The sequence below is a fragment of the Scaptodrosophila lebanonensis genome, unplaced genomic scaffold (assembly GCF_003285725.1).
Source record: "Scaptodrosophila lebanonensis strain 11010-0011.00,11010-0021.00 unplaced genomic scaffold, SlebRS2 tig00000080-arrow-pilon, whole genome shotgun sequence".
Taxonomy (NCBI): Eukaryota; Metazoa; Arthropoda; class Insecta; order Diptera; family Drosophilidae; genus Scaptodrosophila; species Scaptodrosophila lebanonensis.
The window spans coordinates 2,436,384-2,450,762 of record NW_022060561.1 but is presented as its reverse complement, the minus strand read 5'-3'; the positions used below and the strand labels follow the sequence as shown (position 1 = coordinate 2,450,762).

The 14,379-nt window shown below is 38.5% G+C and overlaps 1 protein-coding gene across 3 annotated transcripts in view; it reads right to left on the bottom strand.

The window, feature by feature from the left end:
- The window catches only part of LOC115625861 (cytohesin-1), a 50,877-nt gene that overhangs the window by 6,254 nt on the left and 30,244 nt on the right, over positions 1 to 14,379 (bottom strand). For 2 of the 3 annotated variants that reach the window (XM_030521070.1, XM_030521072.1), the window contains one exon: positions 1,782 to 1,914. In XM_030521070.1, the coding sequence (XP_030376930.1) occupies positions 1,782 to 1,914 (133 nt within the window). Of the gene's footprint in view, positions 1 to 1,781; positions 1,915 to 7,014; positions 8,466 to 14,379 lie in introns of all 3 variants that reach the window. The other variant, XM_030521069.1, reaches the window with a different exon arrangement.

The following is a 14,379-nucleotide window of genomic DNA, read 5'->3' as shown; positions in this document are numbered from 1 at the left end:
ACGTCAGTTTGTTGTTGGATTGGATTTCCCTGCCATTTCATTCCATACGTTCCTTTCCTCTCCTCCACACATATCTTTGTTGTTATCGGGTCGTCGCTCGCCGTTGATTTACCCTGTCGAGGCACACACACACACACAGTTTTACACACACACACGCACGCATCTATGTATGTATGCATACATATCGTAATATATAGCATACTTAAATGTGGATTAGCATTTTTATTGTGCTGTTATTTAGAATTTCGTGCAGGATATATATAAATAAATGCTCTGCTGCCGATCTGTCTCCTAATATGTATAGTATGTTGGCCTAATTTTAACTTGTCGTTCATAATTTATGACGCTGCGGTAAAAAGTTCTCTCCCCGATTACTTTAATGATTCCCATTTACGTTCATAAAATAAACAAGATGATGGATTGAAGTGGGCAAATGGTGTGGTGGGAGTTCTATTTAAGCTGCGATTTAATGCAAATTTTAACCAACTTACTATTTTATGCTGTTTTGGATACAGAACATGGAGAAGTAGGCAACAACGCTTTAACCCTTCGTATGTCATTTTGTCTGATTTTAATAATCAAATGTAAATATTCTTTGTTTTTTTTTTTTTTTTTTTACAAAAAACGATGTGTTGCATCAAAGTTGTTAAAAGGGTAAAAGAAATGTCTCCTATTTAATTTAAATGAACATTGAAAGAGCTGGTAGGTTGTAAAAAAGTGTCAAATCTAATTTAAATCTGCTTTTCTAGGCGGTGTCTGTTCGAGGTTTTCTTCTTTTTTTTTAGCATTTATTCGCTTTCATGATCATCTTTGCCATGCGATGAAGTTGGATCGATGTTGATCATTTCCAATGCTGCCTGCCTCTCACAGGTGGACTGGCGATCGTTCAATGCCAGCACCACATTGACATTTTCATTTAATAGAAGCTTTGCATGCTGATGGCTCTGAACGCTGAGAATGTACTTCAAATGTCAGCGAACTGTCAAATTTGTCAGCGTTCAAAGATACCCGCACAGTCAGACAGACGCCTTGGACTGCAACGCGTGACATTCCCTGCACTTTATGGAGGGCTCATTACTTTATTAAATTAACGTTGACATCATCATCACCATCGTTTCGATGAATACAAAAGGCGGCGTTACTTGCGCCTCTTCTTCGTTTTTATGACCATTTCTCGTCGCATGGTAATTTTTCTCTCCATGCCTGGATACGCCATTTCGATTATGTCGCCCTCAATTTGCAGCCCAATTATAAAACAGTTTGTCTGTCGTCGGTTTGTTCGTTCCACGGATTGCTTGGGTGCGTGTGTCGGCATTGAGATTTAATTTAAATCAGTCCCCTCTTTCGACTTTTGTTGCTAACAACTAGCCAAGTAAAAAAGAATCTCACTTAGGAGTTAAAACATAAGCATACGATTTGCAAACGAAACATTTCCTTTTAAAGGTGTTGACTTTAAGCCTGTTTCGGAACATCCCGTCCATTGTACATATTTGCATTAAGAATGTTAAGTATACAAATACTTATTATTTGTTTGCCGTCGGCAAATTAACAGACGGCTTATAAATTCTGTAAATTCACTCAAAATTCGCTCAATTACCGACACTTCTTCCTCATTACTCTCTGCTGCTATTTTTAGAAACGCTTCAAGCAACTTCAGCTGTTTACTAATTAGCTAACAGTTGAATGAAATTGCTGTTAATTTATTAATTTCTATAGAACATTATATTTATAAAAAAGTAGTCATTCCTATTAACTAATATTTAAAAGTGTTCGTCTCTCACCTTTCTTCGGATCCATGTTAAACTTTTTACGTCCAATCGACATTTGTTTATCCTTGTTGGAATGCTTGCAGTCTTCTGGCACATCGAGTGCCTCCATTTCGGAAACAACCTCGCACAGTTCATCTTTGATTTGCTATAAAAATAAAAATAAAGTAAACAGGGAACTTAAAAACTTGTCGCAGAACAAACAGCTGCAAATTATTTTAGGCATTACAATGAGCCAGAAATGGATTTTATTTGTGCAAACACACCACAACTTTCTTTTAAAGCGGAACCAACCAAAACGGAAGCTTTAAAAGCGCCGCACGTGCATATAGAAGAATGAAGTTTTAAAATAAATTAAAAAAAGTAACGTTCGCAACAGTTACCATAAATAAACGTCATTTAAATGTATTCAATGTTTTCAAAGCTCAAGTGAGGCTTACAGCTTAATTCCAGCAAACGTTTCGCACTTGGGGCTCAGAAATGCACAAAAAAATATAATTTATTATGCCTAGATGCCAGATCCCCAGTGCCATGTCGCGACTGGCGCCTCAAAGTCGAGTGATTTTGCTCACTTGAAACGCTTTTCAAATGCGTTCAAGTGCTAAAAATAAATGCGACGTCGAGTGTCACGCATAATGGCGAATCATAGCGAATTTTGTTAATTGAATTATAAAATACCTGCTGCGATTCGGAATGTGAAGAGACTGTGAGGCTGACTGGGAGCCATAAGTGGGATTGAAGGCGCAATCAGCGGCACAATTGTCGTGTTGTGCGAGATCACAATATCGTAATATCAAGTGTACAAAAGAATTTAATTCAAATCTTCCTACACACTTGCATATAAATATATTTAGAAATAAAAACTTGTATGTATGTACTACCAGCATTTCTTCAACAAAAGAAAGAAATATGTAAAATTCAAGAGGGCATGACGAATCTAACAAAGGCACGCACAATTGAAGTGACGACAAAACTCGGCGCTGATGTCGACGATCTGCAATAATGATTATACAACAGGGTAGCCCAAGACCTCAACAATTCACTTTTATATTGCGAAATGGATCTCAAGTTCTAGCTCTATCTGTGTCCCACAATTGTATTGTAAGAAAACAACACATAACTGAATCCTGATACTTCCTATAGAAAAGATTATATGGACAAGTTATTTGTATTACCTATAATCTAAATATAAAAACGATACCATACTTCAAAATACTTTCTCATTAACATTTTTCAATTCCCAAAAATTCTAAAGAAGAAACACCAACGTTTACGAATCGGGATGGAACTCAGATAAAAAAGAATGATAACGTGACTAAAATGAAAAATTATAAAAGATAATCAGAAAGGTTTTCAGTAAGAAGAAGAAACACCTATAAGAAGGCGCTAAGAAGAGTTGCAAGTATATGTTTACTAATCGGAATGCAACTCTGATGAACAAAATGAAAAAGTAGGAAAATGTGACTAAAATGAACAAAACAATTAAGCTGCTAGATAAAAGAGAATTGCAAAGAAGGTTTTCAGTTGAGTAAGTAGTTCAATTGAACCAATTCTAAGCTGGTTTTAATAGTTTTTTTCGATGGAATTCAGTGCCGCTACTATCAATAGTTACGGTAGAATTGAAAATAATCACTAACGAATGGATAATTGTTCAGTATTACTCTAAGAGATCATCAAACGCGAACATTTTTGATCCGACTGTGTTTAATCACCCTGCTGTCTAGAGAGTTCTTTGATGTCAAATTTTCTTAGATGTCTAGTGGCGCAGATCGTGCTAGTCGAGTGTACCATAATACATAAGTATAGTTGTTGTCTGTGTGTGGGGCAGCACATTAACGGTTGAGTGGCGTTAGGCAGGCAAGAGGCACGAGACCGGAACATATCAATTGCCAGTTGCCAGTTGTGTGGGCCTCTGCTGCTCCCAGATGACCTTCTGACTTATTTGCCAATGCACGTGAATGTCAATTGAGCTGGGCCTGACTATAGCTCTATAGCGGATACAGTTTGTATGTGGCAATTGACAAATTATGTGCACATCTATTTTTAACTGGCACATACTCGTACATATATTTCTGGCTGCCAAGAGAGCGTTGAAAGCCGTGATTTGTCGTTCGTGAAGTAGAATTGTTGTTAATGTCGTTTTTATTGACAATCGGATGAGCTCATCACAAACACAGACGGCATGCAACGGACAGTCATCAATAAAGTTATTTTCAAATGCAAACAGAATTTTATAGCTTTATATGTAGCGATCTTAGAATTTTGAAAACTTTTTTTCTGTTTTTATAGAAAGATTTTGTGGAATTTTAATCCCATGTACATATTATGTCACAAACAATGGGTCGATTAATGCGATGCGATCAATTAAGTCAATGTGGAACTCAGACTAACATTTCGAGCTTGCAGAATCAAGAAAAATCTAAAGTTCAGGTATAAAATGTTCATGTAGATTAGAAAATGTCTATATTTATTTTAAAATTTATATTTAAAATAAGTAGATTAAGTCAAGAAATATTTGAAGGCTAGATTTAATTTGTTTTTAGGCCATGTAAATGTAAATACGCTCATATCTGTACTGTAATTCTAGTAACAGCTGTTAACAGGCTAGTCTCGCGTTGCTCTCTTGCTGTTAGTTTGGGGTCCATTAGATAACATAGTATGCATGTATGCGTATGTTAAGCCCTGCACTGTTAACAATAAACAATTCATGTAGCCTAGAAATTTTCTGTAAGGGCACATTTATATTTCAAAGAAGTAGATTAAGTCAAGAAATATTTGAAGGCTAGATTTAATTTGTTTGAAGGCCAATTAAATGTAAATACGCTCATATCTGTACTGTAATTCTAGTAACAGCTGTTAACAGGCTAGTCTCGCGATGCTCTATTGCTGTTAGTTTGAGGTCTATTAGATAACATATGTATGCCTATGCTAAGCCCTGCACTGTTAACAATAAACCACTCTTAAAATTGAAGTTCACTTGTGACTATATCGTATTATTTTCCTTGTTTATAATGCATTGCTTGTAACTGTATATACGGTGCTTATATACAACGTGCTCATATACAATCTTATTTGATTGTTGCGACAAGGGAACCCCATCTGACCCATCAATGTCTAAAGAGGGACTTTAGTTGAAGATCATTGAAAACTTTAAATGAATATCGCAACGAACAGCAATAATATTTGTAGATGGATACATTTTGTGCACACATTGATATTAAATTATAAAACTACATAATCAGCGCACGATCAACTACAAATTCTTCTCACCCTGCTCACGTTTTGGCCATTTCTTTAATGACCATCGCTAGAACTGAAGAACTCCATGAACACGACATTTTTATAGTCGTATAGATAAACTTTATTGCGCTCGTAATCTTTTCTTTTCCCACCAACCATATCTACACACATATGTATGTATATATCATATTCCACGCCGCTTCCGTTGGCTTTGGAATTGCTCAATGAAAATGCCATTAGCGCCATAAACATTTAATTAGTGAGATGCATATTTAAAATTTCTTGCTTGCAAGTCAATTTTTTTCAAAGAAAATATGTAAATTTACAATTTTCCAATCAACGTACTCCAGCAAGAAGAAGCCGGGTTATATAACCGCCGGCTAGGCTACCAAACTACGCCCTCATGCCGTGCCGGCATTTTATAATAAAATTAAAAAAAAAAAAATAATAAAGAAAAATTACAACACCTGCTGGCTACAATATTCTTCTATGGCGGCGCTTCTTCTGTTCGAGCGCTGATTAAAGAGCAGTGGACGGACGGCCAATTATTGATAGATGTGCTGCGCACACAGTAGACATCCATAGAGGTAAAGCTAATGAACGTCAAACTTAAAAATAACTGAGACAGACAGGCAGACATACAGACAGAGGCACAGAGACAAGCCGAGGTTTTGTTGGAATTGGCTGTGAGAACTTGCCAAAGAAATGTGAAGTGTGGGTCAAAAACCTGTTTGGCCAGAGAATCCCCACAATGGTGTTGAATAGAAGAAAGGCAATCTGTTATTGAATGAGCGTATTGTGGATCTTCAGCAGCACTGCACTAAAAATATATTCGATTACTAATTTGGATTAATATAAGTCAATAGCTGGGCAGTTTGTAAACGACACCAGCTATGTTAGGATGGTTTTTTATAGCTTTACTTGCAACTTTATTTAGGCGCACTTCTTAGTTTAATCTTAAAGACCAGATTTTACTTTAAAATATGTACTATTGAAAGAAACACCATTATTGATGTGGGAATTGCTTTGCTATCTGAACAAATTTAAGATTGGAACGAGATTAAGCCGAATTGACATTTCAGAATCTTCAGCCAACAAATCACATCAAATTTTACTGATGCAGCCTCATTTGGGTACCGAAAACCGCATCATCGAGCTGGCCAGAGAGTGGACTACTACCTTGCTGACAAGGAATCGATATGACGTTAGTCTCCTTCAGCCTTATAACCACACATGTACATTGGTCCAGCAACGCTGTGAGAATTATAACCTATCTGTTCGGGAGAGGCGGACTTGGGCTTTTCGGAACATCAATAAATCCAGCAGCACTTCTTAAACTGACAAGAATAGAAGTATCCCATTTAATACCTTATAGAAGAAGCTGCAGAGATGAGGAAAGCGTGGAGGAGCAGCTACTTTGTTACTTTCTCAGGTTCCATTGGGTGAAGGACGAAATTAAGAAAAGCAGCAAGCGGTACATGCAGAGGCTACACGACCACCCCAATAATTTGGCGATCAACCTGCTGGGCAACAGCGAACGGACCAGTTGGCTGCACAGGACATATCCTCTGGACCTCGCCTGGCACTAGCCAGATACTACAACCTCATCATAAATGAAATGAATTAATTGTCAGGTTTATTTAACCAATTTAATGATTGTCCACAATGGATAGTTTTAAATAGAAACACTCTGCTTATAAAAAAAATAACAAATTCGGCCAAACTTGTAATCCCATCTAACACCTTATAGAAGAAGCTGCAGAGATGAGCAGCTACTTTGTTATTTCGGGCAGCCCTTTCTAAACAATCTCATAGATCCAGCAAAACTAAGGCCTAAGTGTAGATTTCAGCTACATAGATCTAGCTAAGCAGCGAGACATACATTTATATAAATAAAACAAAATATGTAAATACATGGCACTCATCCACTCTGTATAAACAATATTATTTGTGTATGCCTGGATTTCTGAGGCCCAACCGACTCACGAAGGAGTTCATATCGAATTACCTGCTGTTGTTGTTGTTGTTGCGGTCTCCTCAAAATGACAACATTTGCGCTCTGCTCGGCATTGTTGCGATTCCGCTCAATGACCGTGCGACAAATGTCGCAGAGATTCATGTGATTGTTGTTGTCGTTTTGGTTGTGATTTTTCTTGCTATTGCTATTGTTTGTGTTGTTGTTATTATGATTATTACTATTATTGTTGTTGTTATTGTTGTTGTTCACTGAATTGCGTTCGGATTCGCTCTGAGAATTCGAGCTGTCGTCAATGAAACGCAAGTCATTCGACTCCCCCTCCTCTCCGGTGGACAAGGGGGAGCTCAGCACCGAGCTTTGTCCACCATCGGTATCTATTTCCAATGCACCGTTATCTATGCCCCCGCCTCCAACTTCTTCTTCGTCCAGCACACAGCCCAGCGAGTTGGAGCGTCGATTGCGCGTCAATTGTTGGGGCCGTCTGGAAATAATCTCGCCGCGTTCGTTGAGGAGCAGCTCCACTGGCCGCGAGATAATCATGGTGTGCGTTGTTGTTGTCGTCGTCCTATTCGTTTGCTCGGCACGCTTGCAAAGGAGTTGTGTGTGCGGCTCAGTGGAAGGCAAACGTATCAGTTCTGCCGTTCGACTCACATCGCTGGCGGTCACAGTCTCGGAGGTGAGTGTGGAAACTGCAGGAATCTCAGCGGAATTGTAGCTGGCCACGCTTGTATAGGGGGTCAGGGAGGGAGATCGGGGCTTGGGCGGTGGCTTGCCGGCACAGGCTTGTTGTTGTTGGTGCTTAGTTGTGGGCGGTGGCGAGTCACTGACGGAGCGGCTGCTGCCCAAATTGCAGAAGCAGCGCGCACACAGCTGAGAGACGCTGCTGCTGCCGCTGTCATCGCGTATCAAGCGTCGACGATCATCGTCTTCAGCGACAGGTGTTGTTGCTTCCGCTGGCGGCGTCGACGTCGACTTTGGCTGAGGCTGGGCTATGTAGAAGGTGCTGCTGCTGCGACTGTTGGACACGACTACATTTGAGTCTATCGCTGTCGCTGTGGCTGACGACGACAAATCGAAACAACTGCGCTGCAACTGCGGCTTGTTGCCAAAACTGCCGCTGCTGCCAATGATGCCGCCGCCGCCACCATTCTTTTTGTTCTTGGGCGGACGACGCAACGAGGAGAACCAGTTGGTTATGCTGGGCCGCTTTTGATGCGGCGGTGCCATGTTCAGGGTGTCTCTCTACTCTATCTTACACCTCAACACACACACTATTGCTCACTTCCGCTCAGTCTTTTATGGGATCTTAATGTTGGCCCCCAACTTGATTTGTTTTGTTTGCTTTGGTTTTGTTATGGTTGCAGCAAACGAGTTTCTTGTAAAGAGTCCGTGATTCGCTTCTTCTTCTTCTTTTTACGACTTTCCTTGGCTACTGTAATTATTTTGGCTTCCTTATGATGTGCATCCAAGGGGTCTATCAACTGAAAGTGGTAGATTGTTTTTGTTGTTGCTTAGTCTTTGGTGGCACAAACGCTCATACACACGAGTGTTGCCAGCAATATACAAGTACAAAACAGCGTCGTTTATGGGGTGTATAGGTGGGAATAGGTAAAACAAAATATAAACTCATTTGGTCTTAAAACCCTTTTAGACAAAGTGCGCATCGATGCTGGTTTGGTTTGAAACCCAATTCTTAAAACGTGCAACTAAACCAATTTAGATTCAACATCAAGCGTCGCCTGTGGCGAATTTATCCACATTTTGCATTTCAATTTTTAAGTTTTTATATTTCAGTTAAAAATGTTGAAGAAGCCCTAAATTAATTAGCTAATTACATATTACGCCTCTTTTAATATTTCAATCTTTTTTTTTTTTGTTTGTTTTCAATGAAGCCCCACAATGTGCTCTGTTCGCCACTCAGGAAGTGTCAGACAGGACAATGTTAAATTTAATTTGTCGCTGTTTGTCAACATTTTTTGGGCTTCCCTTTCCCACAGTGCTCGCTCATTCCGCTGCGGTCGTCGCTTCCTCGTTTGAGCGTTTGAGGCACCGAGCGCACAAAACAAATTACGCTAATGGCGTTCAGGCTAAGAAGGTGATGGCGTTTGTTAATCCCGTCGCTGTCGCCGTCGGCAAGGACATTACCCAGCACTTCCGTGCGTGATTTGTTGTGAACTGGCTGGCAGTCAGACAATGCCGCTAGCCAGGCAGGCTACCAGGCAGTCAGTCAGTCCGACGAGCGTTTTGCGTGGGATAAAGATAAACGGTTTAAAGCGCAGTGCAAACACAATGCGGCGACTGAAGGAATGAACACATTCTTCTTTTTCCCTCTGATTTATAGAGTTTTTTTCCTTCCTTGATATTTGCTCTCGGCTTTGTCGTTCGCTGTGGCGCAAAAGGAAGAAAGGAAGTGTGCGCGATAAAATTTGTGAATTGTTTCGGACAAGCAAACTCTAATTGGAACCATGGTGCACACATGTGGCACAGACCCTTGCTCTGGGCGGCATCTAAAAAGTCTCTTCCACAGAGGCAAATAGAAATTCCAAGCTAAAAAAAAGATGTAGTGACAAGAACGGAACAAGGAGTACAATGTTCCGACCATTTTCAATTGTTGTCAAACTGCCAATTCGAATTTTTATGTCCACCCACCTCGATAAGACAAAAACAAATGCCGTTTTGTATACTAGTCTGGTACATCTAATAGGTACGAAGCAGTATTTCTCATATATGTAGCTATGATTATTTCCTTTATTTTAGACTTTACTTTTGACTATTTTCTACCTATTTTGTTTAAGTATCTTAACATGTTTCAGCAATCTCGCATGTCGCTCTTACATAATTTTTAACATTCATTCTATTTATAACCTACTCTGCCCATTCATTCTATTTATAAGCTATCTATTCTACATCGAGTGATATCATTCTATTGACATAATCGTTTGCCATCTAAAATTGAAGTCCCAAGTGAGCTTTTCCATGAGACATGTCATACTTGTCGTATCTTATTCGATATGCTGTAACAATATTAGTTATGTACACACAGAAACTATGTGTGTATGTATGTTGGTTTATCTCTGTGACTGTCGTTGACATTTAGTTCGTTATTTGTTTATCCAACTGTCCACATAAATTGCTATCAGAAATTATACAACACAAATAGTATTAGTTTCCAAGAATTTAATCAAAATGGTACTTCAGAATACATACGAGAATATATGTAGTATGTATATGCATTGACAATGTTAGAAGAATAGCAATTGCCAAATAATTCTTGGCCAACATTTTACAAATGAAGTCCACAACGTTGTACTTAGCCCAGCCCTTTTATTGAACAACCCAGCTCAAGCATCCTTTTCGAACGTTGCACACCATTGAACATTAACAGCAGCAAGAACAACAACAATAACAACGACTTTGTTGACGACGTGATTGGATTGTATAAGTACAAGCATTCAAATGAATTGCATTTATTCTCCCCGCCTGTCTCCTTCTTTTCTACTTCTCAATTTCTATATTTGTATATAAAATTCCAAAAGATAGAAGTCAAACAAATGAGCGACCGACAACCACACTCACATAAAAGGCGCGGCGTCCAGGTATAGAGAGAAACGGCGAAAAAAAAAGAAGAAAAACCACAGCCACAACAAACATGAGACTTGAACATTAGGTGAATGCCACAAGGCATTAAACAAAAATAAGTAAAATGAAATTAAATTTGTAAACAAACTATCAATCAAACAGAACGACAACAACAACAACCAAGTCAGATACAAATGAGAAGAAGCAGAATAAACACATGAAGCTCAGGAACTGAACTCGGCGATGCAAGATAGCCACAAAGAGATTATTTGAAGTGCGCATCAAAGCAAAGCCCTGCTTGCTGCTACCTGTGAAGAGTGTTGTGAGAGCGTGTGGGTGTGTGGGAGAGGAACAAGTGGACAAGTGGAATTGAAACGTTAGCTTCGGTAGTACATTGGCGGAAATGCGCTTTGATATTACAAGAGAAACGAACAGCTTGGGCTTTTGTGCAGAGTGTTGTAACCAGCAGTCAGTCGGCTGTCTTAGAGCATGATAAATGGCCAACAATATAGTAGATAGGAGATAATGGAGAACAGTAGTCAAAATAGGCGTTGCCGCATAGTACTCTTTTATCTTGAAGTTCTAATCGCTACCGAGTTGCAGACATTTCAAAATTCAACCGAAACTTGGGCATGGACATGAACCATACGTGGGCTGACAAGGGGTTAACGCTGTTTAACTCTTTTGTTTGTCTGCCTCTGCAAACAATTTTTAGCAGACAACAGCGACAGCGGCAGGCAGCGAAATCCAATTAGAAAATCAGACACATAAACAGTGCTAAAAAGAACAAGAAACACAAAATGAAGACATTGTCTGTTTGCGTCCTTTGTTGTTATTGTTGTCTATTGTCTGGCGTCTGCCATTTCTGTTCCCACAAGTGACTTTCACTTTTCACTGTCAGGGAAGTGATACTGCGACTCCACTTCGTTCGTTCCTTCATCTCAGTTCGTAAGCAGCTAAGTGCAATTAAATGCGAGCTTTACATTTGCAACAGTTACTTCCAATAGTGTTTTGCCCAGAAGCAGTGGCTTGTCTTTAAACAAAAGTGTGAAAATGCCAGCTTTTGCCATTGTTATTGATTGTCTTCTTGCTTGCTCCCTTTCCCCTAGCAGTCAGTGTTGTTGGCTAGTGTGGAAAAGTGTCAGAGCATGGAAATGCAAGTTCTTCAAATGAGGTAATAGGCTTTTCACTTTTCACATGTAAGCGCCTTACCGAAAGCATTTAAGAGCTTTTTAAATTGTTTACCCCAGTTCTTCTTTAATGCATTTAAGTGACATTAGTTATGAGTTGAACATTTTCTAAGTTGTGATGGGAATTATGATTTAAAGGGAATTTGGAAAAGTACTGCCAATTGCCTGCATCTAGAATTGCACATAATTTATTGTTATTTAATTGGGTTTTCTTCTATTCTGTTGTGGGAAATCACACACATTTTGAAAAGATTTAAATCGTTTTGTTTTCAAAAAAAAAATAATTAAACAACAAAAGCCATTTCGAAATTTTGGCAATGCAAAGCATGGAACGAAAACTTTCACCCCTTTCTTGAACATAAAAAAAAGACCAAATATTATTTAACTTGGTAAACAAATGGCGCAAATCAATAAACATAAAAGCGTGTGCGAGTACAGCTGCTGCCTCGAGCGGACGGAAGGTCGTCATCATATCATACATAAACAAGCATATACTATATATTCGTTTTGATATTGATATGGATATGGATATAGCTCATTAGGCTCAGTATGGATGCCCAGGCAGCAGATGGAACAGCAGTCGCCGTTATTATTTATTTATTTATTTATTTATTAGATTTTTGTGTGTGCTTGTTAGGCGGCCAGCAACTAATTTAAACTGCTACTGACACGACCTGCCATTTATGTGGATTCAACTAAAATAGAAGAACCTCGAGAAACTAAAAGCTGCTGTGTGTGTTGTGTCTGCGCGACTTGCTGAAAACTAAAAGCGAACACAATTTGCATCTTTCTCAATATAGCGAAATGACGCAATTGTTTCAAAATCTAAATAAACAATCATAAAACCCGACGACCATACATATGGCGGGCACAGTGGATTGTGGACAGTGGATCTTTGTAAAATCACAAAATATATTTAATTCTACAACTGCAGTTGAAAGCATAAATGTCAAACAATTGTATCTAAAGGGAGAGGGAATAATATTTGCACCGACTTGATCAAAGATGTATAGTCGAATTAAAAACTTAACGATTTTAATATTGATTCGAGTCCTACATCCTATTATTATTATCTGTAAAATTCCATAAATCTACATTTGAATGAATGATAAAAAAATGTATTTTGTAGACATTTTAAAAGAAAAGTTAACTGGGGTTCTTGAAATCAATTCTAACAATTCAAAACTTATTGCTGTATTGTTGTATACTTTGTTAAACAACTTCTTCAATATTTTAGAATTTCGCGAGAAAAGATGAGATTTTGCCACTGTGTGGCATTAGAAACAAACATACGTAGCTCGTGCGTCTGTAAACTGTTTTGTCTTATATGGCATTTTGAATTTCACTTTGTTTTTTCCTCTCGTTTTGTTGGGAAGCGGGTTTTTGCAAGGTAAAAGCAAATATAAACATACTAAAACAAAGTATTTATGATTCTTTTATTTTAAAGCATTGTATAGAGTTTAAAAGCTTGGGATTTTGCATTTGAGAAAAATCTGCAAACAAATTTCTATATACTTTATAAAGACCTGGATTGAATAATTATCAGAGCATAAGAGTATATCTATATATAAAATAGTTTATCCTGATTGATTGACGGACGGACAGATTGGTGATCAACGCACAACCTAAACGGTAAGAGGAAGGAAGCTGAATAAAGTTTCCTTTCAAAGTAAAGGTGAGCACTTAGAAGCAAATTCGAGCTGCAATGGGGGAAAAGGGGCTTTAAAGATTGCATTGTTTCTGCTACTATCTATTTCTGCTACTACTATCTGCTTTCTATTGAAATTCTTTTTTATGAGGAGGAGGAGAAATAAGTAGTATATATAATATATATATACTTATAATTGCAAGCAAAAATATTGAGCCCAGCAGAGACGGGCAAGATCTGCTAGCGATGTTAAACGGAGTTAATTACTAAACATGGCTATAGAGTATGCTTGTATGGTATTTACGTTGCGAAAATATTTCTCCAATTATATATACTTAAATATAACATTGAAAATAGGCGTAGCAATGTTTTTGCTGTTTTGTTCAGTCACTGAACCGTTAAGAAGCGAGTTCGTTGGCCCACTTAGGCGCACTTAGCATAGCCAGCGTCGACAATGATACTCTGACAATGTCATCGGAATGTCCAAGTGGTAAATGTGTTTTTAATTAAATGCCTATTGTTGCCCAGAAGCGGCACATAATAGGGAAAGACAAAAGCAAGTCTAACAAATAAGTACGAGCTGTGTACACATAGACAACACACACACTCACACACATACATAGATACAATATCATAGCTACTGGTGGCAGTTTCGTACTAACAAGTATACCTGACCGAAATTCCACTACATTTTTGCCTTTTCCCACAAACCCAATTAGAATTTCAAATGCCTTTAAATGTGTTCCCTATTCTCGGGCTTAATTAGGCAGATGTGGAGATATACATAACCAGCAGATACTTGCTGTGGAATTCAATGGAATTTGTGTAAAGTACTTATGTATTTGTATACCCCTCCCTATATATTTGAAAATGCCAGTTATACGCATTTCGCATGCTAAACAACCGCCTGTGCACATGTGGATTTTATGGATACGTCAGTGGCATGGCGCGTGTATCTGTAGGATAGTACATGGCGGG